General features: G+C 38.5%; 1 protein-coding gene across 1 annotated transcript in view; it reads right to left on the reverse strand.

Moving 5' to 3' along the window:
• Positions 1 to 494: 494 nt before the first annotated feature.
• Positions 495 to 25,176, reverse strand: part of DHX15 (DEAH (Asp-Glu-Ala-His) box helicase 15) — a 68,643-nt gene continuing 43,961 nt past the window's right edge. The window contains exons 6-14 of the mRNA XM_006866296.1: positions 19,293 to 19,460; positions 15,608 to 15,694; positions 13,545 to 13,694; positions 12,816 to 12,924; positions 12,092 to 12,283; positions 9,060 to 9,182; positions 6,130 to 6,320; positions 2,207 to 2,376; positions 495 to 1,058 (exon numbers count right to left, since the gene is read on the reverse strand). Coding sequence (XP_006866358.1) covers positions 941 to 1,058; positions 2,207 to 2,376; positions 6,130 to 6,320; positions 9,060 to 9,182; positions 12,092 to 12,283; positions 12,816 to 12,924; positions 13,545 to 13,694; positions 15,608 to 15,694; positions 19,293 to 19,460 — 1,308 coding nt within the window. The 3' untranslated portion in view covers positions 495 to 940. The remainder of the gene's footprint in view (positions 1,059 to 2,206; positions 2,377 to 6,129; positions 6,321 to 9,059; positions 9,183 to 12,091; positions 12,284 to 12,815; positions 12,925 to 13,544; positions 13,695 to 15,607; positions 15,695 to 19,292; positions 19,461 to 25,176) is intronic.

A 25,176-nucleotide genomic window follows, 5' to 3' on the forward strand; every position in this document is an offset into this window, starting at 1 on the left:
CTAACTGTATATATTGCATAAAACATCCAACACTGAGACTTCAATCCAAGCCATCAAGATCTGCAATATAATAATAACCTAACAGCTATTATCTACTAAATGCAAATCAACGTGTTTCCGTGGCTGGAGTGCTTAGATGATTTGTCTCAGTACACTAAAATTATCTAAAAATGTGGTAACAGAAAAATATATGGTCAGCATTATAAAGTGAACTTTGAGAAAACCCAGGCAGAGGATACCCTTTTCTTCTTTATCCTGTCTTTCGGATCCAATTTCATTTGAAAACAATATACTTTATTCCATTAGATCACATTCTGAGTAACAAAGCACTAACTATGAATCTCAGAACCACTGCTTCAATGACCACTTTATCTAAGCAGTAGTTCTTTTGGAGAGACAGTCAGTACAATTCTTTTTTAAAAAAAGAGGGAAGGGAAGAAAGCCATACTTAAAAGACACTAGAACAAAGATACCAAGTGCTTTGATCAAAATTAGTATAAATAGACTTTATTGAAGTCAGTGCCTCTGTACGGAGACAGAAGATTGTGTCTACATAAGCACAAGTTGTAACATTTCACAACTTCTAAAAGGAATGTCAACAATTACAACGATCATGCATACCATGGTCGATAATCACATTTTAGAAGCATTGTCAACCATTTCTAAAGAAATGCTTGTAACATTGTTATATATAGAACTACTTTCAATAAACTGCAAAACACTGATCGACTTTTCCAGTATAAGCTACAGTGTCAACACAAAAGGGAGGCATAAATGTTTAATTTATGAAATCAGAATGGAATATTTACTGTAAAGAAAATTAAAAAGCTTTCAAATAAAGGCCATTATTGAACCAACGTGAAGAGCACAACTTGAACTTTCGAGTTCATTCATCTTTTAAAGCTGTCCTCTGAATAACTTCAGTTCTAAAGCATTGAATTCAGTACTGCGAATATTCCTTGGATTGAAGTTTGGCAATGATGCGGTCCAACTGTCTCTTCGCTTCACACTGTGGGAAATTGCTCATGTCATAATATTGAGGGGCAATTTTCACCAACCTGTCCAGAAGGGGGGGAAAAAAAAATCACCAAATTAATGTTTAATTTAAAATGCTGGTGTTGCTAGCTGGATAGGCAATACTCATGAATATACTTGATAGAGGCACATATACACACACACACACACACAAAGCCAAATCAATGATAAAATTACAAAGACCAAGTATTCATAAGCACATTTAGAAATGCTATTTTAGTAAGCTACAAATTTTCTTTGACATTGATGCCTCACAAAGTAAAAAAAAAAAACAAAAAACCATCATGTACATGTATTCTTTTTCAAGACTTTCTATTAATAAAGAGACAGTAACACCAGGTCATTGATTTCTTTACTCTAGTGCACTATTTTGAGCTGCCTCTCTCCAAGGTTATGGAAATGCAGGCAACTATACCTGAAACACCTTAGTATCCAAATGGTTATATCTCATTTTCAATGTTTTAATAATTAAAATGTAACACGAATCAATCTTCTAAAGTTTAGCCACACCATTTTTTCTCAATAGAGCACAAAAGATGAAATGGTTACATCCTACACAATTTAGGTGCTGACAGTCATAATCAGTGTAAGGAAGGAGTCTCACAATAGACATGTAGCAAGTGACACCATGTCAAATTCTCAACATCAGGCCTTTTCAGTCTCACCACTCTTGGCTTCTGACATTTCCCATCATAATTATAGAATGGATTTTGGTGTTTTTTAAAAACGTAATTCTTCTTGAAATAGAAAAATTGGCTCTGATTACATTTTGTACAAGCTAAAAAATTTGGGTCTGGTCATTTGAATTTCTAAAAGAGGAACTGTATATAGTCTGCATACTCCGGAAGCTCCAGCAAGAAAATGCTGGTTGAAAACGAACTATGAATGGGGCAGATAAAATAGAAATATAAAAAAGAATGACATCTGGAACTAGGGGATAAACTCTTGAAGCCAGTCATGCCCATTATCAACAATCCCACTGTTTTCTCAGCAGAGGAAATATGGCAAGAGATCAATGAGGTCAACTCTCCTTACCAACAACACAAAAGAATATAGGAGAAAAGAACACAGGTCCCCGCGAGTGAATGGAAGGGCATGCCTATTGCAACAGAATTCCAATTCCGTTCTAAGCAACCAACAAGCAAAAACTTTGAACACAAGGTGTGCATACCATTCTGGCTTGATATCTGTACACGTCCGGATATAGTTCTTCGTTGTAAGAACGAACTCATTATAAAGCACCCATTCAGGCTTGTGGTCAAGGACAGTAGAGGGGTGCAACTGAACCACCTGGTTGTCTTTCACAGTTAAGTAATGCCCTGTCCGTTCTAAATGTGCCACCTGAAACCAAAACCAAGTAGATTAATACAATAGGAACCAGTGTATGCTAGTTACAAAACAATAGTAGAAAACAACCTTAGAAATGGGCAGGCTTCACTTTTTGTTTTTTGTCCCAAGGCCCTACGTATTTATCACTGCCTAATAACAAAGCAGATCTCAGTAAACTACAGCCCGCAGACCAAATCCAATCCGCTGCCTGTACTTGTAAGGCCTGTGAATCAAGACAGCTTATACATTTTTTTAAAATGATTTAGAGTGGAGAGGGGACAACTGAGTTTAACATTGTGACAACTAAAATTACTATGAAGTTAAAATATCCACATGGCTAAGTAAGATTTTACTGGAACACAGCCAAACCCATTTGTTTGCCTGTGGCCAGTTAGTACAATGGCAGGCAGGCCTGAGTAGTTAAGACCTGATGTTGTTAAGTGCTATCAGGTCAGTTCCGACTCATAGCAACCTGTATCCAGTTTCCAAAGCTGTAAATCTCTATGGGAGCAAAACGCCTCACCTTTCTCCCACAGGGCAGACGATGGACTGGAACCACCGACCTTGTGGTTAGCAGTCCAGTGCTTATCCTGTAGGGAACAGTGCTTCCAGGTTAAGTGGCCCCAGTATTACTACCTGAGCACTCCTATCTATAGCAGATTCATTATAAAATTACTACTAGAAGATTCATGTCTAGGGTAGAAAAATGAACAGCAAAACAAACCATAAAAGGCAAAAACCAAAAGAAAACTTACAACAAAGCATGGAGAAATGAAAACACACATGTGGCTGCTTTGCTTTATAGACGCTTCCTACACTCGATGGCACCTAACAACAACAAACAAATCCCTTGATGGTGACAGTCACTTAAGGGTTCATTAACAAATAATGACACAGACACCTTTCCCAGTTCTAAAACTGTGTGTGTACAGGATATGTATGAATAATAGAAAATGAGCTCCAACTAATTCAACAGATATTTGCAAAGCCTCTACCTCTAGGACATGCAGGTAACATTATTACACGCCTTGTTTCTAACAAATTTGAATCCTAAAAGAAAATGAGGCAGCTAAGTGCTTGAAAATGGATTTGCCAATCGTTTTTGGACAATTAAAAGTAAATTTGAGAGCCTATGTCAAAGAAACTAGTCTATACTAAACAAACATTAAGAATACAGTTATATGCCTGGGAAAGAATGTTCTATCCCTAAGCTTAAAATGTTAAGACTAAAGGTGCCACAATGCTTTTATCTCACTAGTGCGCTCTCTCTCTCTCTCTCCCCACTTTGGTTTGGACTCTGTGCCGGCACCAAGGTAAATCCCCATTCTATTACGCTCATCTGGTCAAAAAGCCTGCTCTTACTTAAGAGACACCTTCAGAAGAGCACATTCACCAAGAAAAGTTATGAAAGAGACAGTCAACCCATTCCAAGTAACAAACACTGTTTCCAATCATTTTCTGTAACATACCCTATTCTACAGCCCTGAAGAAAAAATTCACTAAGTTTACCTGACAAATTCTACTTCATTTTTTATGGTGTCTAAGATAGTTTGTGTTTCAACTGAATGAAATCTTTTATAAAATACCTTTGAACTTAATGAATTTACAAGACACTGCTGGCTTGTGCAGTAACCAAAGATGTTATAATATAAATGACACTCATCATTTGACTTAACTATACCGAGTTATCATTTGAGTATTTAAAATTGGGGGGCAGGGGGCTTAGTCCCATTGTGGCACTGTAGGATAAGCAGTACACAGCTAACTGCAAGGCTGGCAGTTCAAATCAACCAGCCACTGCTCCAGGGTCACTAAGAATTGGAATCAGCCTGGCAACACCTAATAACAACAGATTCTAGGATAAAGAGAATAGTGAACTGTATTTCTGAATCTATCCAGAGATCCCAATATGCTTCCAATTAATAATCCAGATTTAGAGAAAATTTCCCATACAATTACAGTGTTAAGGGATTGACATTCCCATTTTGAAAATGGCTGCATCACTTGTTTGGTATTAAAAGATCCCATTACTATGAAAGTGGAGTCCTGGTGTGGCGCTGTAGATATAGCACTGGACTACAAAGTTAGACTGAACCAAGAGGCTGGTGGTTCAAACTCAACAGCCACTTGCTGGAAACCCTCTACAGGGTCACAACAGACTAGAAGGCACTTAACAAGAATATGAAAGAAATTCTAAACTGGATTCTTACATAATTGGACTTCGCACTGTGTCACTAACTTCCAACAACTGTTGTTAGCTTCTGGTGTGGCAGTGTGGGATAAGCATTCCACTGCAAGGCCAGCAAGTCAAACTCACCAGCCGCTCCTCGGAACCCTATACAGGGTCATTGTGAGTCAGAACCGATTCCACAGCACTTAACAACAACAACTGAGTCATTAAGGACTCCTAGTGACCTTATGGAGATTAACACAAGGCTGCCCAACCTTGTTCCCCTTCACTCCACCTCAGTAAGGGTTTCCCTGGCTTTCCTAAGGCTTTCACTTCACCCAACACAAGATCCGGTTTTAGTAATTGGTCCTTACTGACAATGTGTACAAAGCACGCATGAGTCTATACGTGTACATACCACATAAGAAACTCTGGGAGCATAAGGGGTTACAAGTTGGGCTGCGAACTGCAAAGTCAGCAGTTCTAAACTACTAGATACTCTACAGGAGAAAGATGAAGTTTTTGCTCCTGTACAGATTTACAGCCTAGATGCTGAGTCAGAATGGACTCCATAGCACATCACTACCACACACGCTCTATGTATAGACACACACACTGTTGGTAAGTGCCATCAAGTCAACTTCAACTCACAGCAATCCTATTCAGGGTTTCTGAGGTTTTTAAAAATCTTTGCAGGAACAGAAAGCCTCAGTTTTCTCCCACGGAGCTGCTGGTAGACTCAAATCGCTGACCTTGTGATTTGCAGCCCAGTGCTGATTGTATGGAGTCACTGCACTCCACACATACATTGTTGTTATTGTGAAGTGCCGTCGATTCAGTTCCAACTCATAGCAACCCTGTATAGGGTTTCCGAGGAGCAGCTGATGGGTTTGAACTGCTGACCTTGTGGTTCCCAGTCCAGTGCTGATCCTAGAGCATCACACCAGAAGTCCAAATATATATAGACATACTATATAGGGACTCCTGATACAGTGCTGTAAGATCAGCAATTGACTGTTAACCATAAGGCCAGTGGTTCAAACCAACATATATGGTATGTGTGTATATATACACACCCACACATGTAGTTTTTATTAAGTGTCACTGAGTCAGTTCTGGCTCACCGTGACCCTGCATAGGGTTTTCAAGGAACGGCTGGTGCGCTTGAACCACCAAGCGCGTGGTTCAAACCGACATCGCAGTCCAGTACATTACCCCACAGTACCACATCGCACATACACAAACATAAAAATTAAGTCACTTCTAATTCACAGCGATCCTATTAGACAAAGAGAACTGCTTTGTAAATTTTCCAGGGTTATAAATCTCTATGCTGTCTGCCATGGAGCAGTTTGTCGGTTTGAACTGTAAATCTTTCAGTTAGCAGCTGAGTGCTTACCCACTTAGCTGCCAAGCTTCTTGTCCAAAGTCTAGACATATAACATTTATTAATTCATTTGAGAAACACAATATAACATTTAAAATCAATTTTGACAGGCATTCCAAAATAATTTTAATTTAAGTATTCAAAAAGATGCTATAGAAAAGAAATACCATGTAAAATTTAATTATGCATTCATAGGTTATTTGCATACCTGCATAAAATACCCAGTAACCAAAGCTTTTCGTATATTAATGTAATAGTCCCTGCTTGTAAAGTCAGTACTCCGTCGAGGCAAATTAAACCTGTCCATAATCCGGGATAGCTGCTGGCGTACATTGTCTGCAGACATCAGGGACCTGTAGTTAATGAAGTTGTCATAACACCACTGAACCGATTCATGATCTAGAAGTGGAGGAAAAGGAAACAGAAAAACAAAAAGGATTTACCCAAATCATTTTTCTTAAACCTTTCCTAAAAATCAGTAGTGTGGTTTCAAAAAGTTGTTGACTAATTTTAACTGTAATATCAAAGAATATTTTTAGTAAATTCATCAATAGCCATCTTGTTTTTTCCAACAGATGGTCTTATATATTATATAACCATTAAGGTATAAAGAAGGGGGAATTTGGTAAAATGCCATTTTTCATTTTGCCCAATAATAGTCTTAGATATTTTCATTACAAAACAACTCTCTTAGAACTATTTATCCAAAGATCTCTGAAGTTAATGGTGTCCTTTTTACTGATTATCTTTGGTGAGTATAAGGTTGGTAGGAAGCTGATCAGGGATTCAAAAGTAATGAAATATCCTTTTGATAATACAAGTTAATGAAATAACTAGGTGTGCTAATTATTAGCCTGTGTAAACCCAATTATATAATTTCAGAGTGAAATCTCTTATCTCATATACACAAAAGTGTATTACAAGATAACTTAAATTTATTTTTTACCTGAGAATCATTTATACAAATAGTCTTAAGAGGACATTTTAATTATATGTATTGCTATCAACCATAGTCTCTAATGAAACACAATATACTTGTCTTGGCCTGTACTGTGGGGATTTGAAAAACTGGGTATTAAAAAAAGGAGTATTTTTATATTTAAAGGTGGCAATGATTAAAGGCTAGAACCCCCATCTTTGAATCAAAAGGACAGTTCTAGAGAATGTCAACTGATTCTGCTTCTTCTGACCTGATAAAGACTTATGTACAAAAAAAAATCCTCAAAAACGAGGCACCAGCTCACTATTCTCTAGAAATCAGCAACATTTATTATTAGAAAAAAATAACACATCTGTTACTGGACACTATAATTTTATTCATAACATACCATTTCACTCGTAGGATAAAGCATTTGTAGTGTCTTTTGTTCGATATTGTTAGAAGCTCCCAACTAGCAAAAACATGCCAAAATTTAATAATTTAATCTGTTTAAATATTGAATTCTTGATTTCAAATACTTCACTACTATATTTATACTTAAAACTGAAGCACAGTTGTAAAACATATCCATGTTCATGACCAAAGCACAACTAAGAATTTCAAATCTAATGCTGTGCTTCTTATCTTTCAGAAATCTTTTAACCATTTATAAACTTTAACCATGTCTTAACAAAAATGTTGAGAACCATGATGGATGGGAATTTGCTCCTTCTCAAGGTCTGTTCCCTGTTAAAGCAGGCATCCAGAACATACAACATAGCTGTCTGTTGGCACATACAAGGAATAGAATTCCTGACGTGACTATCTTATCAATCAGAGGCAGAAACAAAACAAGAAACGTTCTCAAGCAAACTGTACGCTGGCCTTCACCTTGTGGTTTCTCAAACACCTTCCTCTACCTCCCTATCACTATGCTACCCTCAGAAGTTGTCAGGTCCAGGAACAGAGGTGCTGCATTCTTTTCTCTCCTGACAGTCATCCATTTGATTCATCTCGTAATAATCTATCTGTGTATAAGCAAGAGATGTGCAGCATGCTTTTAGCACAGATTGACCCTTCTCTCACTTGGGGACAAGTATCTTCAGAGATGTGCCACAGTCAAAAGACTCTATTTTAGGACTATAAATAGATTTTTATAATAAATAAAATAGCTATAAATAAAAAAGGTGTAAAACGCTACTGTCAACTTTATCAATTACAAAACTTCTCATTACCAGAAGCCACAAAGTAACAAGTGTGACTATTCCATCTCCGTAAGGTTAGTGTGTTGGTATGTAGAAATCAGGAATTAACGCTCTCAGAAGAGCACTTGGAAATAATTTAACTACGATTACAGTTTTGTTGTCAAATCATTAGCAAACAGTTTCATGTCATCAAATAGTTTTTGAGAACCAAATTTAAAGTTAGGACAACTATTTCATGATGTGGCTATAGCATAATACACAAAGCCACCTTACTACTGGTGAGCATTTAGGTAATTTCTAATTATCATAAATAATTCTGGAGTTAAAAATCATTAACCATGTTTTTAAGTGCCACTGAGTTGGTTCTGACCCACAATGACATTTTATAGGGCTTCCAAAGAGCAGCTGGTGAGCTACAACCACCGACTGTGGTTCAACCAGGCTTTGCAGTCCAGCACATTAACCCACAGCACCACACTAGGGCTCCACGTAGAGCTGAAGAGTAGTCTCTTGATCATTTTACAGGTGAGAAAAATGGTAGCTCTCTAAATAAAATGCATTTCTTGAGTTAACAGAGAGGTGAACTTCCCCTTCTTTTATGAAGTGATCACTTGAAGTGAGACTGAGAATTGTTTGCTCACATCTTTTGTTCCTTTTTTCTATTAAGTTTTATTGCGACATAAAAACAGCTTATTAGTAACAGCTTCATCAAGAATATAAAACACTTCATAAAAATGCATAATGAAGTATATCATTTGGTATCACGGGGTTTTAGGTGAGTTTTTAATGATTCTGTATTTTCCAGGTTTTCTATAATCAGTGATGATAAAAAAGTCAGTAACTTAGAAAAGACGGGTGTTTTGCCTTTAAATGCTAGTCAGGAGTTTTGGAGAGCACCTCTGGGTTTCTAAGGTAAAGTGGTCACAGGTAACAAATGAAAGTGAGGTAAAGAATCACCTAAGTGCTGCAACTGACATGTAGAGAAAGAGTCCCTTCAATGGAATCCAAACTTACTTTGTTTAAAAGCATGGTAGACATTCAGCAGTGTCAGATGATCTCCATCTATGTGGGCAAACCTCATCTTGGCCTCATCTGCGGCTTTCTTGGCCTCCGTGGGACGAACAAAACACTGTGGGACTAAACAAGGTTGGTATGGGCCCAACACAAACGCCCATATCGATGAGTCACGCATTCACAGACAGAGGAACAAGGCCTAGCTAGGTCAGTTCACAGAGCAGAGGGCAGGGCAGGATGGCCTCCAACTGCATCTTGGGACTGTTTACTACCTTGATTTGGTACATCAACACCTACCCACATCTGTAAGACAAGAGGGTTTCAAAGCTACACAGTACCTGGTGATTTTAACTAGATCTAAAAATAGGCATCAAAACGGCTATTCTGAAGGCCATCAAGATACTAAAGAGCTCAACTTATTTCAAAAACCAGTGCTGATAGTTCTACCCATAACCAGAATTATAGTGTTCATAGCCTTTTAGTTAAATGCAAGTTTTCTAGAGACCATACACTGAAAGCACCAAATGACTGTGAATTAGGAAGCTACTATCCTTGCCCAGTGCAGGGCTCAACCTCTGCAAGCAGACTCCTGTCACAAGCCTACTGCAATTTCCCCCTAGTGCTGTGGCTATTACCAACTGGTGGGTATCACTATTAGCACTGGTGATCAGAAGCATATGTGAACATAAAAAGATCAAGAAATCCTGGGTTCTGATGAGAGCAGTAGTGGTGGAAGGTTAAACCGCCTTTACATTTAAAAAATTTAAAAAGGCTGATGATATTCAGCCTAGCGTTCTAACCTTTTAATAATAGAATAAAGTCCCAAGTCAAAACCAAAAAGCCCACCCCCAACAAAAAAAATACTGTTATTTGAACCAAAACCTCAATATGAAAGCAAAATTCAGTATTTTAAAAGTTGACAATTTGTCTAATAAAACAATCATTTCAAGGGTCATCAAAATATGTCACTACAGTATTTGTTTAGAGCCTCAATATTAATTCACATAAAACTTTTTAAAGGTGTTACAAGGTGTGCACTTCATATTTTGAAATACAACTTTCCTTAATCCATTTACCAGTTCAATAGTTTATAAAAGCAGTATGAAAAGAAAAATATTTAACAGCTTGGGACTTCTTCAATACATTTTAAAGCTCTAAAAACCTTGTCAATAAAAAATAGCAACAAATTATCAGTTCAGATAGAAGATAATGGGAATCGACAATGAGATCAAATACATAATCAAATTACTTTTTCCCAGACCATTTCCCCTTATAGATATAAATGCCAAAATAGCCAAATAGAAACAATGAAACTTGATCATAATAAATATTCAAGAGTCTTGCTTAACGCAATTGAAGCAAGGAAATTCATGACAGTACAGACACTTCTCACAGCTGTGAAAGTTAATGTGAATTAGCCACAAGAGTTAATAGTGGGAAGGAGTAAAGAACACTATTATCAGGCCCTGATTTGCGCTGTTTTCTATCAGGACAAAACTTCAGAAATAGGATACAAAGCATCACTAGCTCAGCAAACTTTTTGCTCCATGACGTCTTTCGTCCTCTCTAACATTCTCCCTCAAATGGCTTATTTCAAAGCTGCCACACATAAACGCTCTTTCTCTAGATATGCTATTATCGTCAGTAAACCCTCTTTTCTCCATACAAACAAGACTGACACAGAGTAAAAGGAGATTATTACAGACAAGATTGAAGTGTAGCTGGAAGACTTCAACTGAGTAAGATTGATCCATTTCTTAAAGGACGAAGTTTCTAAAACTCACACGATGCTAATTATATAGCATGTCTGGTAAGAGAATCTAGAGGAATAGAACTGGACAAATATACAAATAATCTGTTAACTTTTACTCACACCTTCACTAAATACTGTAAGTCCTGGGATAAACACAACCGGAAAAATCTAACAACATAAGAAAGGCAGACAACAACCTACCACCACCTCCGCAAGTGAGACTACAATTTATGAAAAAGATTCGATACTGCCCTGCCCATCTGCTCTGAGTCTGATCAATCATAACTGCAAAAACACATTTCAGCTAGTTCTTAAATCAAATATTCACACCATTAGAATATATATCTAAACTAAGCCATAGTTTTTATGTTTAGATTTTTTTCAACTTATCCTTTAATTCCATAGAAGATATTTGTAAAGGACCAATAAACCACTCTACAACTCAGTCAATTCTTCCCCATTACTGAAACTAGCATCATAGAGTACTTTGATAGTAATACCTAGATATTTTCTAATTTCAGCTCAACGGATCAGAATGCATTTAGTGCATTGTTAACAATATTTGTTTTCTCCTTTTAGGAAAATCTAATTTTCAAGTTATGATTTTTGTGGATTAAATTTAATCACTACTAAAAAAAGAGAATTATCTTCTTGACTTAATGTTCCTATTATCAAACTTAGCAATTTTGTCATTAGAAAAATTTCTTTTATCAAGTGTTTTTCTGCCACTGTAAAAGAATACCATTATCAAGATTAGATTTTAAATCTAAGATTATATATTACAACTTCTGTTTATTTCATGCTAAGTTTGAAATTCATGTTTGCTAGCTACTGGAAAACTCATTTAAACATGAAAAGGCTCAATTTTAAATGTATACCGTGGGTTTGTCACAGGGTCACTTAAAAGTGCCAAGTAGTAGAACTAAGTTTTTCTTGTACTTTTAAATAATAAACCACAATGACAGCACTGAAGGACCTATCAAAGAATTCAGTTACAATTGGGTTCAACTCAATTCTTACTGCAATTTTTTATTTGCATTCAAGAGAGCCAATGTTTTCACTATATTTCTTGCACAATGACTTGTTTTTCTTTTGTAAATACTATGTCATTATGAAGCTATTTACAAGATATTTAGGAAACAAAATGAGTTCCTTGAAATCATCTATCAAATCCACTATCATGCTAGATATTAAAAAAAGGAACAATAAAAACTACAAAAGTGAAGTCCACCCCAACTTTGAAGAGCTGGGCTTTTTTTCATTCCTTTCCCTCTATTACCTGACAACATAGCAGTAATAGATAGGACCTCATTAGAACAGTTGTAGTCACAACTTGCAATAACCATTTTAGCGAGCTGTGGATCCAGGGGGAATTCCGCCATCATGGACCCCAATTCCGTCAGATCTCCATCGTCATTTAAAGCAGCCAGATAATTCAAAAGTTCCAGGGCTCTCATCAGAGTTTCAGGAGCTGAAAAGGAAAAGGAAAAGGCAATCGATTTAGGCAAGTTGCCTTTACAAAGCAAAAACATAACATAGTACAAAACCATTATAATAAGCAATCTAATTTTTCACTTTTCAGTGGACCAAATTCGAACTGTCATCAAATTCAATTATATATATAGAGAGAGCAAACAATGAATCATATAAAACTGTAAAAATCGCCTGTATGGTACTTAAAATTATCTTCTTCCCAAATAAAATTAGCACAATGTGTTTACAAATTATTTTTCCTGCAGAAAAATTAAGAAATTGAACGTTTACCTCTGAGTAAATAAAATTAACCTGAATTTCCAGAAACTTATCCTGAAGGAAGTATTTACATATTAACTCTCATCCATTTAGTGGAAGTTTTTAAATGTTAATTGTTAAGACTTATATTGATACAGATTGGAAGAAACAGGTAAAATTCATTTAATATACATTGAATGAGATGTAGAAAAGATTCAATTTTGGTTGAAAAGTTTTATTACAATATGCTTTGATGATCAGTCATATCCTACCTGGTGGATCCATAAAATCAAAATGTACCAAATCATCAATACCAAGTTTCTTCAATTGTAACACAACTGATCCTAAATTAGATCGCAAAATCTCGGGATAGGTGTTATCCTAGCAAAAAGACAAAAACTTTTTTAGTGTTAAACATTCTGAATTCTCTTGTTCCAATAATCGAAACACATCTGTTTCAGACCTCCCTAGCTACTTACTTTGGTATGACTTTTATACCACTGTCTCAAGAGAAGACATCTTTATACAAGACTAGAGAGAATCAGACACTTTACAGTACTAGAAATTCAGAAACAGTATCACATTGTTCTAGGAACCAAATGGACTGTATCTGGTAATTTATTGTTGGTAAGTTCCATAGAGTCTGTTCCGACTCATACGACTCTATATAGGGTTTCCTACGAGCACTGATGAGTTTGAACCACCAACCCTGTGGTCGAGTGCTTATCTTAACAGCGCTACACCAGGACTCTGGTACTACAACAGGATTATATAGTCATGTCTCAAAAGAATTCATAAAAGTACTATGCCTGCTGACCACCACATGACTTAGGACAGTAACAGTTATACTTCTAGGGTGTATTATAAATCTCACTTGGGGAAAACCCAAGAAGCTTATGATGCCAAAAAGGCAGCATGAAATAAACGAAGCAAATTTCTGCTGGCAACAAATTCAACTTGACCTTCTAAACACACAGGAAGGATATAGCAAAGCCCCTTACCTGCATTTCTGTTTTATAAGCTTTCTCTGTGTAAAGTCGGAAGCACTTCCCAGGTCTTGTACGACCAGCGCGACCAGCCCTTTGTTGAGCTGAAGCTTTACTAATAGCTGTCACCAAGAGGGATTCAACTCTGATTCGAGGATTGTACACCTATTGGGATGGAAATGACACAAGAATGATTCTTTCTTTAGTTATCCAAAGGCCACAGCTAAGCCCCAAATAAAGCAGCACTGATGACCACCATAAGTAAAGGACACTGCCCTCCAACATGAGCATTCACCGTGTTAGGACAAGTCATAGGCATTTCTATCATTCTGAACAAGCTCATGTTAACATGAAATGTTATCAGATACAAATAGGGTTACACCTCAACCTTACACTTCTCACGATCATTTCAGTTCCACCAGTTTTAATCTTTTATATACAGGAAAAGCTGAAGCACTTTGGCTTAAACAGAAAACTAACAATCTTTACAACTGATGTCCATCATAACGTCAGAGTTAACATCAAGAATATTTTAAACTTAGTCAATGGGACAGTTATATGCTTTTCAGCTGAAAGGAGACAAACATGAATACTGTCTACAATGAAACCTCCCAACTGTACCTAGAAAAAGCAATTCAATTTTCCCAAAGATGTGTGAAAAAACTTAAATATATAGTATATAATACTGAGTAGCTAATACTTTTGGATTTGGGAAAAGTGTTTGGTATTGTCAAACAACTTCAAAACTTTATTTTTTTAAAAACAAATACTGTGCCAAGAACAATCCCTAGCCTTTACACTGTGCCTGGCCCACTGTTGTTGTTAAGTGTCTTAGACTAGATTCAGACTCATAGCAACCCTGTATAGAGTTTTTGAGGATCAGCTAGCAAATTTGAACAGTCAACCTGGTGGATAGCAGTCCAGAGCTTATTCTACAGTATTACACTAGGAATCCTGGCCCACAGTTGTTGTTAAGTGCCTTCAAGTAGATTCTATCAACTCAGTGACCCTATATAGTGATTCTAAGGAACAGCTAGCTGGTGGGTTTGAACTGTCAACTTTGTGATCTGAAGTCTAGGGCTGATCCTACAGCGCCACATCTGGCACACAGCTATTGTTGTTAAGTGCCATCAACTGAGTTCCAAGTCACAGTGTCTTCATAGGGTTTTGTAGGAGCTGCTTGAGTTTGAACCACACCAAGGCCTCTAAACATTGGATAAGTGAATAATCTGAAGGTATGGTAACCCTATATTCGTTCTGTTGTTGTTGTTAAGTGCAGTTGAATCCATTCCAACTTGTAACAACCCTGTAAATCTTTGCAGAAGCAGAAAGCCTCGTTTTTCTCATGTGGAATGGCTGGTGGGCTAAAACCACTGATCCTATGGTTAGCAGTATGCTGCTTATCCTACAGAGCCACCACGCTCCCTTATTCTCTTTAACATCCCTACGCTCCTTAAAAGGAGCTCTGGTAGCATAATGGTTACGAATCAGGCTGCTAACCTCAAGGTCCGCAGTTAGAAACTACCAGCTGTTTTGTGGGAGAAAGATGAGGCTTTCTGCTCCCGTAAAGATTTATAGCCTCGGAAACCCTGTACAGGGTCGCTATGAGTCGAACCAACTCCAAGGCACATAACCAATCAACCATGCTCCTTAAGGAGAACTATGCTGAAGTGAGTCTGTCTTGGGTTGCTAACTGCATGATCAGCAGTTCAAATCTATCAGCTGTTTCATGGATTTACAGCCTTAGAAACCCTACACAGGTTCTCTATGAGTCAGAATCGACTTGATGGCAGTGGGTCTATTCTTTAAGTGAACATACAAACCAAACATACACCCCAAGACATTAACAAACAAAAAACATAAGAACAACCATTAGAGTTAAAAAATAAAAAACAAAGCCTAGGGCTATAAATGTTAAAACACAGCTTTAATTTCTGATAGACAAGAGTAGAAAATGAAACAAGAAAACAAACAAAAAAACACGCAGGAATCTGAACAGCAAAATTCTAATTATTACATAAGCAGGATATAATTACAATGACGCTGACACTGTTTGATAAAGTATCAAAAATATGTACCTTTTGTTTTGCAAATCCAGGATCAATGACAAACACCACACCATCTATTGTCAGTGATGTCTCTGCAATATTAGTGGACACAACCACCTGTTTCACATGAGAAAAAGGAGCCATGAACATCCCTTTACATAACAAAATGCAAACCAGTAAAGAAAGGAGAATAAGGATTGGTCTTCAACAGCAAGGCTATAAAGGAGGAATTTTAATTGAATTACGAAATGTCATTTAGCTCATCACAGTAACATCTTTCACAAGCTATTACTCAACAACATTGCATTTGGATTATTCCAATAGAAGAGTAGTAACTATTTATTAGTAAATAAACCCACTAGAGAATGTCCCTCAGATCGAACACCTCTTGGTTAATATCCAAAGGTCACAGATTATGTCTAGATTTTAATATTTTCAGAAAATATTTATAAAGGAAAAATTTACAGTTCTATCAGCAAAGTTCAATTCAACATTTTTATCAAAATAGCATATGTGGGGGAAAATCTGAAGTTATAATCCAGCAACAGAGATTTAGATGTTATAGGAAGTTATGTGATGCTTCATTTAAATTTATCCCTTTAAAATAATTCAAGACGAACTTCCCATTAGCTGATCTGCCTTTCAAGCACAGATCCGCAACAGGTGCCTCTCATTAAGTAGGGTGCTGGCAAGGGACATGAACGATGGAGCAGATATAGAGGTTGTACTTACAGCTTTTACACAGCTCATAAGGGAGACCAAAAGCTATGCTTTCAGAGTTAAATAGCATTTACTGTGGCAATGACAACATAGAAGACACACACATGGAGCCAATGGCATTAAAGTGGTAGTTAATCATAAAAAAGGTAAGACCTACTACCTATAGAGTTCAGTTTAAATGGCAGGTAGATAAGAGTGTCCAGGGACATGTCTAAGACATGAAAGGATTTCTACTGACTCCTATTATTACTATTTTTTTAAAATAAAACATGACAAATTGTCTTCAAATTTTCATGGGCATTTAAATATAACTGTTAGAGGTGATTTTGGCTGCACAGCAACTGCAGTGGTTCCGGGTGTCTTTGTTCCCTGATGTCACAGGCCTGGTCCACAAATTTTTTTCCAAGACTGAAAAAGGACAGTATTTCCAATGTCGCAGTTTAAGCGCCAGTGGATCAATCCGCTTCCAGGGGGATGAAACCTCTCAGGCGCAGCTTCAACATCTCTTTTGGGCCCTCCTGGTTTGCTCACTCTTCTGATGGACACAGACCTGTTCCATAAACTAGCTGGTGAGCAGGGATGGTGGGCTTCCTGAGGAGGCACTCTATGGAAGCTTTGCTTTGCTACCTCCTTCTGGGAAAAGTGGGAAGCCAGGCACTGCCCTGGGGAACACAAAGGCCAGGTGTCCCACAATGGTAGCCGGATCAATGTGGGGAACTTGTTGCAACATGCAGTGCAGCAGGGCAGTGGACAGCTCTACCTGGAGAACAAGATTCACACACTGGAACTGAAGCTGGAGGAGAGCCATCTCCAACTGGCAGCAGAAATGCAGGAGTTGTGGATGCGGTTGACAGAGGCTGAGGAGACGGCCAGGACAGCTGAACGACAGAAGAACGACCTTCACTGGCTGCTACAGGACTTTCGAAGGTGTCTAAGCCCCTTGCAGCTTGAGATGCAGCGAATGGTTGAAAAGGCTGACAGCCAGATTGAGAAGGAGGAGCCAGCACCTACCAACTGAGGGGCGGGCCTTGCACAGGAATTACCATCCTGTGAGGTCAGTGATAGACTCTGAAGAAGTTAGAGCCCTTCTGGTACCAAAAAGCAGCTGGAGCAGGACCTAGGAGCCACAGGCAAGGAAGACTGCCCCTGTGCTCAGCCCATTTAGAGGGAGGGTCAAGTCGCCAGGGTGGAGTCTATTTATGCTGTGACATATCGGCAAGGAGCCCCGGTTCCAGTACTACTAAACACAGTATCTTTTACACCCTTAGAATGTCATTTTGCCCTCTACCTTGGAATTTAGCCTGGGCCTTTTTAGTCTTGTGCTGACTTTCTCCTGTGACAAGGCTGAACACCAATAAAACTGAAGAAAAAGGGAATTTGGCTTGGGGTTAAGAAAAACCCCGTAACCTGGATGGCACAAATTCATCACCTCTTTCTGTAATCTGTGGTTTCAGTTTGACTTTCTATATATTGTTTTTTTTTTTTTTTCAAATAAAACAAAGTTAAAAATATACACACACACACACAAAAACACATGGCTTCAAAGGAGCATCACCTGGCTGTATTTCTTCCCACACAGACTTGTTCAGTCTTCGACAGGCCATGGTGTACTCAATATCCTCCTCCAGCACAATTTAAAGACACCAACTTATCAGTCTTCCTTTTTCACTGTCCAGATTTCACATGCATATGAAACAATGAAAAAGACCATGGTTGGGCCAGGTGTACCTTTGTCCTCACAGTGACATCTTTGCTCTTTAAAAGCTGTGACACTGGAGGAATGGCAGAGCCAAGAGTCAGAGCACAAGATAGCGTGGTGGGCTTCTTAGCCCACACAGCCAGTAAACCAATTCGGGGAAGGAGCTAGTTTGTAGAATGGGGAGCCTTCAGGTGCTTAACTGAGGGAGCTAGAGCCCAGTGCCTTCAGGCTGGGGTTTAGGGTGGAGTTGTGTGCCTTATGTGGATTTATCAGCAGCCAGATCGGGGAGAGGCCAGGGTCTGCCTTGAGAGTCTGGCAGACGAAAGGCTATCCTGACAAGAACTGTGACCTGAACTTGTTGACGTTCCCTAACTCTGAGCGTGGTGTCTTCAGTTCTATGTGGTCACTGCAATCAATAAGTGGTGACAGCTCAGTCAAATGCTGTGGGAGAAATGGCTGGTGCCATTTTAAAACAATACTTGAAAGAGATCTTTGGCAACAGATGTGTACAACACAGTTAAGTCCTCTGGTTTCCTGACTGTTGATTCCATGAGCACTGACTGGAATCCAAGTAAAATGAAATCCATGACCAATTCAATTTTCATTCCATTTATTATGTTGTTTCGAAGATTTTTGTTTTCTTTACACTTAAGTTGTATTTCAGAGAGATGGCTGTAAAAGTGCTTGCAGTCCCTCTTTGTTCTCAGTAAGCAGTTGTGTCTTATGCACATAAATAAGCAGGTTGAGAAGTCTTCTAATCATAAAGCGTTGTGTGTTCTGAGTTTCTCAGATTACAAATAATTTGAGCATGGTGAATTAGTGTAAATTGGTATGGTGAAATGGAAAGCGGTTACAACCCTGGCACACACTGTTTTTAATTTCAAGTCCTGCAGTATCCCGTCAACAACTTCCTCTTATGTACAGACGTAAGAGCATGGTTAAGTATTCCGGAATTTCCTTTCTTTCCTCCACAATCCATAATTTGTTACAATTCACATAGCTGAAAGGCCTTGTATAGTCAATAAAACGCAGGCAAACATCTTTGTGATACTCTCTGCTTTCAGCCAAAAGCCTTCTGGTATCAGTAACGAAATCACTCGTTCCATGCCCTGCTCTGAATCCAGCTTGACTTCCTGACAGCTCCTTGCTGATGTACTACTGCAGCTGTTTATAAATTTACCTTCAGCAAAACTCAGTTTGTCAGTCTTTTGTACTATGGTGGCTTGAGTGCTCCTGTAAACTGGAAAGGTTTCAGTGGGATCCAAGTACTGTTTAAAGAAACAATTTTAATGTTACCTTTCTCCCAATTGCGCCATTCTGCTTTTTTGGAGGTGGAGGCTCAAAAATCCTTTGCTGCTGCTGAGGTGGGAGTGTAGAGTACAATGGAATGATTTTAATGTCCCCAACTTCAGGGCCCAAGTCATCAACCTCACGCTTAATTCTCTTACAGGCTTCATCAATTTCCTAAAAAATACAAGTTTCAGTCAGAAAAAAAGTGAATATACAGGAAAGCAGTCTAGCACAATACTAGGTTCTATGCAGAGGTGTATAAGAGCACCTGCTTTCATTTCAGATATAATATTTTCAATTTAGTAACCACTGTAATTAAACAAATTTCACTCTGATTTCTAAAAACAACTAAAAAAACTTTGATACCTGTGTTCTACTCATTTGCATTCCATATCCTTTTTCTTAAGAGTCAGATTTCTTAATTCACAACAAATGTATTAAAATCAAAATTTCTCACCCACGGATACTGAACTGCACTCATAACCTTTTAGAGTTTCACGATCTAAAAGAAACTGATGTGCTAGGTATTTTATATAAGCCAAGTAGGCTTTAATGCCACACTAATGTAATTACATGAAAGATTTGCTTTATTGTTCCTAATGAAAACAAATACCTTTATAGTTATCAACAAAGATATTTAAACTTGTAGGCCAGTCACTTCATACTTTTATCACCCACTCATTTTAGGTAGCCAATGTCTAAGTTGCCCATCCTGTATCTACCCTGTATACAGAGTATAGGATTGATATGTGACGTGAGACTCCTCCCCTATCAGTTGCTGTGTGGCACTGTGGGCTAAAACGTCAGACTGCAAAGTTGTTTGAACTGCAAGGTCGGTGGTTCAAGTTTACCAGCTGCTCCTTCAAAACCCTATTCAGGGTCACTATGAGTCGGAATCGACTCGATGGCACTTAACAATAACAACATCTCCATGAATATAGGTCAAGTTCAGTCGGGAAACTTTTAAAGATACTCTATGAATGCATTTGGAGTCCTGGTGTGGCGCTGTAGGATAATGCACTGAACCGTAAGGCTGGTTTGAACCACAAGGTCAGTGGTTCTAACTCACCAGCCATTTCTCGGAGACCCTATTCACAGCTCACTGTGAGTCAGGACTCCATGACATCTATATTCAAATCTAAAGTGTAAACTGAATACACAGGGAGTGAGGAGAAGTGATCTAGCTAGAGGGTGGTGGTGGCAGCAGCTGCTCTAGGGTTGGAAAAGGGACTTAAATAATGTACTCAGGGAGGAGTCCTGGTGTGGCGGTGCTGTGGGCTAATGCGTCAGACTACAGAGTCGTTTGAACTGCAAGGTCAATGGTTCAAGCTCACCAGCTGCTCCTTGGAAACCCTATCTATACAGGGTCGCTATGGGTCAGAATGGCACTTAACAACAACGTGTTCAGGGGAGGCCTGGTGTGGCACTGCAAAGCAGTTTGAACGGCAACAAAGTCGGCAGTTCAAGCTCACCAGCTGCTCCTCAGAAACCCTATAGAGGGTTGATATGGGTCGGAAACGATTCGACGGCACATCACAACAATGTGCTCAGGGGTATATTGAGCAAAAGCAGAGTCTAACCAATAAACAACCCTATCAGATGCTGCCTGTATACACAAATTACCTTTTATTCAAAACAGAATTATAGAAGAAAAATGGAAGCAGAGTGCTTGTTATTCCATGAAAGACTCAAATTAAACAAATACTTAAAAAAAAAACCAAACACTAGCATCTAGATTAGAATGCCCCTTGCTGGCACGCAAACACTTAATTGTCTTTAAGTTCTCCAAAAATTAAAAAAGCATATAAAAGAGAAACAAAATCCTGTATCACATTTAAATAAACACGGACATAAAATGAGAGAAAACCATTACCTTGAAGCTTTACTAAGCTTCCATATAATCAACCACTACAAGTTCAGAATGCCACAGACTGTATCTACATTCTTCAGAAAAATAAATAAAAACAGGTAATACCACAGAAGCAAATGGACATTGACTTCCCATAAGTATACCCTTGGCTTAGCAGGTCTGAGAATTAAGACACATTCCAGAGCTTCTGCTGAGATAGACTACATTCAACGATGAGTTATCAATGTATGTTAGTAAACTATTTTGTTGTTGCTGTTGTTAAGTGCCATCGAGTCGGTTCCGACCCCTAGCAACCCTGTATAGGGTTTCTGAGGAGCAGCTGGTCAGCTTGAACCACCGACCTTGCAGTTCAAACGGCTTTGCAGTCTGGCACATTAACCCAGAGCACCACACCAGGACTCCAGTAAACTATTTTGGACCCATCTAATGTGGCGCTGAAGGATAAAGGACCAAAAGCACTGAACCGTAAGGTCTATTTGAACCACCAGACCACCAGGCCGGCAGTTCAAACTCAGAGCCACTCCTTAGAATCCCTACACAGGACCACTGTGAGTGGGAACCAACTGGAAGGCACGTAACAACCACACACATTTAAAGAGGCTGGATTCACTACATGTGGAAAACCGTTTCACAAAGCAAAATTAAAGACAATAACAATGTGCTGCTTAAGGACTGAATGCTCCAGCCTCTTCAAGTACCTAATTATAAACAACTGATACTTCAATTGCAATCGTACTTGTCAAGTTCTGAAGTATGGATCCTCAAATGGCGTTTATTAGGCAGCACTTAATTTTAAGGCTATTTTGCATAACCTTTAAAAATGTTCTAGTATTCAAAAATTTCCCAACCTTTCACCAACTTAAACTGGTCACTTACTTCCCAAAATAGTTTCTAGAACTCTAATGCATTTCTGCTTAAGAATAGTGATCACATGGTTACAGGGTCTTAAAAATCACTTTTAAATTTCGTGGTGCTATGGGTTAATGCACTAGACTGCAAAGCTGTTCAAACTGCAAGGTCGGCAGTTCAAGCTCACCAGCTGCTCCTTGAAAACCCTATACAGGGTCACTATGGGTTGGAATTGACTCAACAACACTTAACAACAACAATGCAAAATTTATCAAGTTAGATGTACTCATTTCCCAAAATTTAACTGACCAAATAAATTATAACCAATGCTAGAGAAGTGAACAAAACTATAATGCTTTACCTATGTTTAATTCACCTCAACTTACTAAACACTATGACATTTATGCAAAATACACCTATGTACTCTGCTATTTCTTCCCCAAAGGCCTTTAAATTTTAGACTTATCAAAAAGGAATTTAAAACATGTAATGAGATTTGTAAAACAAGTCCACAACAACAGCTGTTATGTACCAGGTTCCAAGGAGTGGTTGGTAGGTTTGAACCAATTATCTTGCGGTTAACAGTCAAGTGATAATGCTTTACGTAATGCAAAGGCACACATACACGCCAGCACTTAACTTTTTTCAGTCTCCTTTGTTTGCTCTTGTTATTGAGTGCCATCGAGTTTGTTCCGACTTACAGCGACCCTATGTGGGGTTTCCCAGCAGCAGCTATTGAGTTTGAACCGCCAATCCTTTGGTTCATATCGACCTTGCAGTTCAGCACATTTACCCACAGTGCCACACCAGGACTCCTTTCATCTCCTTTAAAAGCACTGGTGCTGTGGGTTAATACACTAGACTACAGAGTCGGTTTGAACCACAATGTCCATTGTTCAAGATCACTAACCGCTCTTAGGAAACCCTATGCAGGGTCACTATGGGTCAGAATGGACTTAAAAGAACTTAAAAAAGCAACAAAAACACTTCAAATAAGTCACCTTTTCCTTTCAAGGTTATAGTTACAAGTACTACCCAATCTTTCTCTATGTTGTTGTTGTTGTGTGCCGTGGAGTCGGTTCTGACTCATAGCGACCCTGTACAGGGCTTCAGAGGCTGTAAATCTTTACGGGAGCAGAACGCCTCATCTTTTTTCTGCGGAACTGCTGGTAGTTTCCAACTGCTGACCTTGCGGTTCACAGCCCGATTCGTAACCACTACGCTACCAGTGCTCCACTTCCTCTATGCTGTGGGTCAATGTGCCAGACTGCCAAGCTGTTTTGAACCAGAAGGTTGACGGTTGAACCGACAGGACGGCACTTAACAAGAAGAAGCTGCCAAAAAAGCAACTGCTCCAAGTTGACTATAGAAATGCTTTCAGTCCTCAGCATGATGTTCTAATATAATTCTAGAAGCTTGGTTATCTGGACATATTGCTGTCTGCTGTTAAGTGCCAGTGAGTTGGTTCCAACTCATTGCAACCCTGTATTGGGTTTGCAAGATGCAGCTGGTGCGTTTGAACCTCTGACCTTGTGGGTTTGAACTGCTGACTTTGTGGTTAGCAGTTCACTACCTATCTTTCAGTGTCACACCAGTATTCCTATATGAACATTATGACTAAAGTCATGTAGGGGGTATCATAGAGACTGAGGAGTCCTGGTGTGGCGCTGGGATTAATGTACCGACTGCAAAGCCGTTTGAACCAAAAGTCGGCAGTTCAAGCTCACTAGTCACTCGTTAGAAATTCTATACAGTGTCGCTACAGATCAAAACGGACTCAACAGCACTTAACAACAACAACATAGAGACCAGACACAGGACAACACTGTTATGCCTTCAAGAAAGCATCTGGTATTTTTAAATACAGAAGATAAAGTCTCTCGTTGAAACTGCTTAACAAAGTAAGACTTAACTGAGATAGAATAGCTGCACTTATCTGCAAAAACAAATTTGCAACACATCTCATTTTCCTATACAAATATGGTTCTGACTAAGGATGATTTTATTCCCAGAGGACAGGTGACAATGCTTGGAGGTAATTTTTGGTTGTCAAAACTAGAAGACAGGGGAGCTATGAGTGGTTAGGAAAACCAAAAACTAAACCCACTAACACTGAGTCAATTCCAAATCATGGCGCCCCTATGGTGGGTGGGGGTGGCTGTATGCCTGTGACCTGGTTCTGACTCACAGTGACGGTGCACAGGGTTTATGAGGCTGGAAATCTTTATGATAACTGCCAGCCTCATCTTTCCGATGAGCTTGTTAAAAAGTACATTTCCTTGCTTCACCCCCTAATTTTCACCTATTTCAGCAAGCCTTAAATAGGGTCTAAGAATCTGCATTGTTTTAACAAACTCTCCTCCCCCAGGCCTATAATTCTCAGGTAACACTTGAGAAAAATAGGCAGGGGGAGAGGTAAGGGTATCAGATTTTTACTAAACAGGGACAAAATATTTTAGATTTTGAATCCATATCTCATTTCAATTGCATATTTTTCTTTGCTTTGTATTTAAAATCGTTAAAAAATGTTAAATCATTCCTAGAGGACTAAATGAAAACAAAAAATAGGAGGTGGGCTAGGCACATGTAAGATAATATATTTTAAATGGAAAATATATAATAATTTAGTTTAGTTTTCCTTCATATCAGCCACATTTCAAATGCTCAAAAGCTGTAATTGTCAGTGGGCCACCATCACATTGTGTTCACGTGTAATAACCTAAACAATTGGCTCTGGTATCCTGATTTCAGAACAGGTGGCATTAAAATCTATACCTTTGCAAAATTAGAAATGATCACATACTACACATCACTCAAGTCTCTCCAAATTTCAGGCCTCTTGTTAAGTGCCGCGGACTCAGTTCTGACTCGTAGTGCCACTGTACGAGGTTCATAAGAAGCAGCCTGTGAGTTTGAATTGCCAGCTTTGTGGTTATCAGGCTAGTCAATTCTTGTGATTCTAGAAATGTTGTATATTTGTGCCATTCAATGTAATAGCCCACTGAACGTTTGGCTTTTGAGTATCTGAACAACTTTGAGTATCCTACAGCTCCACACCAAGACTGATGACTATAACTGTTAAACCCTGAAAGTCTAAAATCATTTAATACTCTTAAAATAATCAATTATAACACCAACACTAGTAGTATAAAAGACATCCTTGGAGTATAT

The sequence above is a fragment of the Chrysochloris asiatica genome, unplaced genomic scaffold (genome assembly GCF_000296735.1).
Source record: "Chrysochloris asiatica unplaced genomic scaffold, ChrAsi1.0 scaffold00089, whole genome shotgun sequence".
Taxonomy (NCBI): Eukaryota; Metazoa; Chordata; class Mammalia; order Afrosoricida; family Chrysochloridae; genus Chrysochloris; species Chrysochloris asiatica.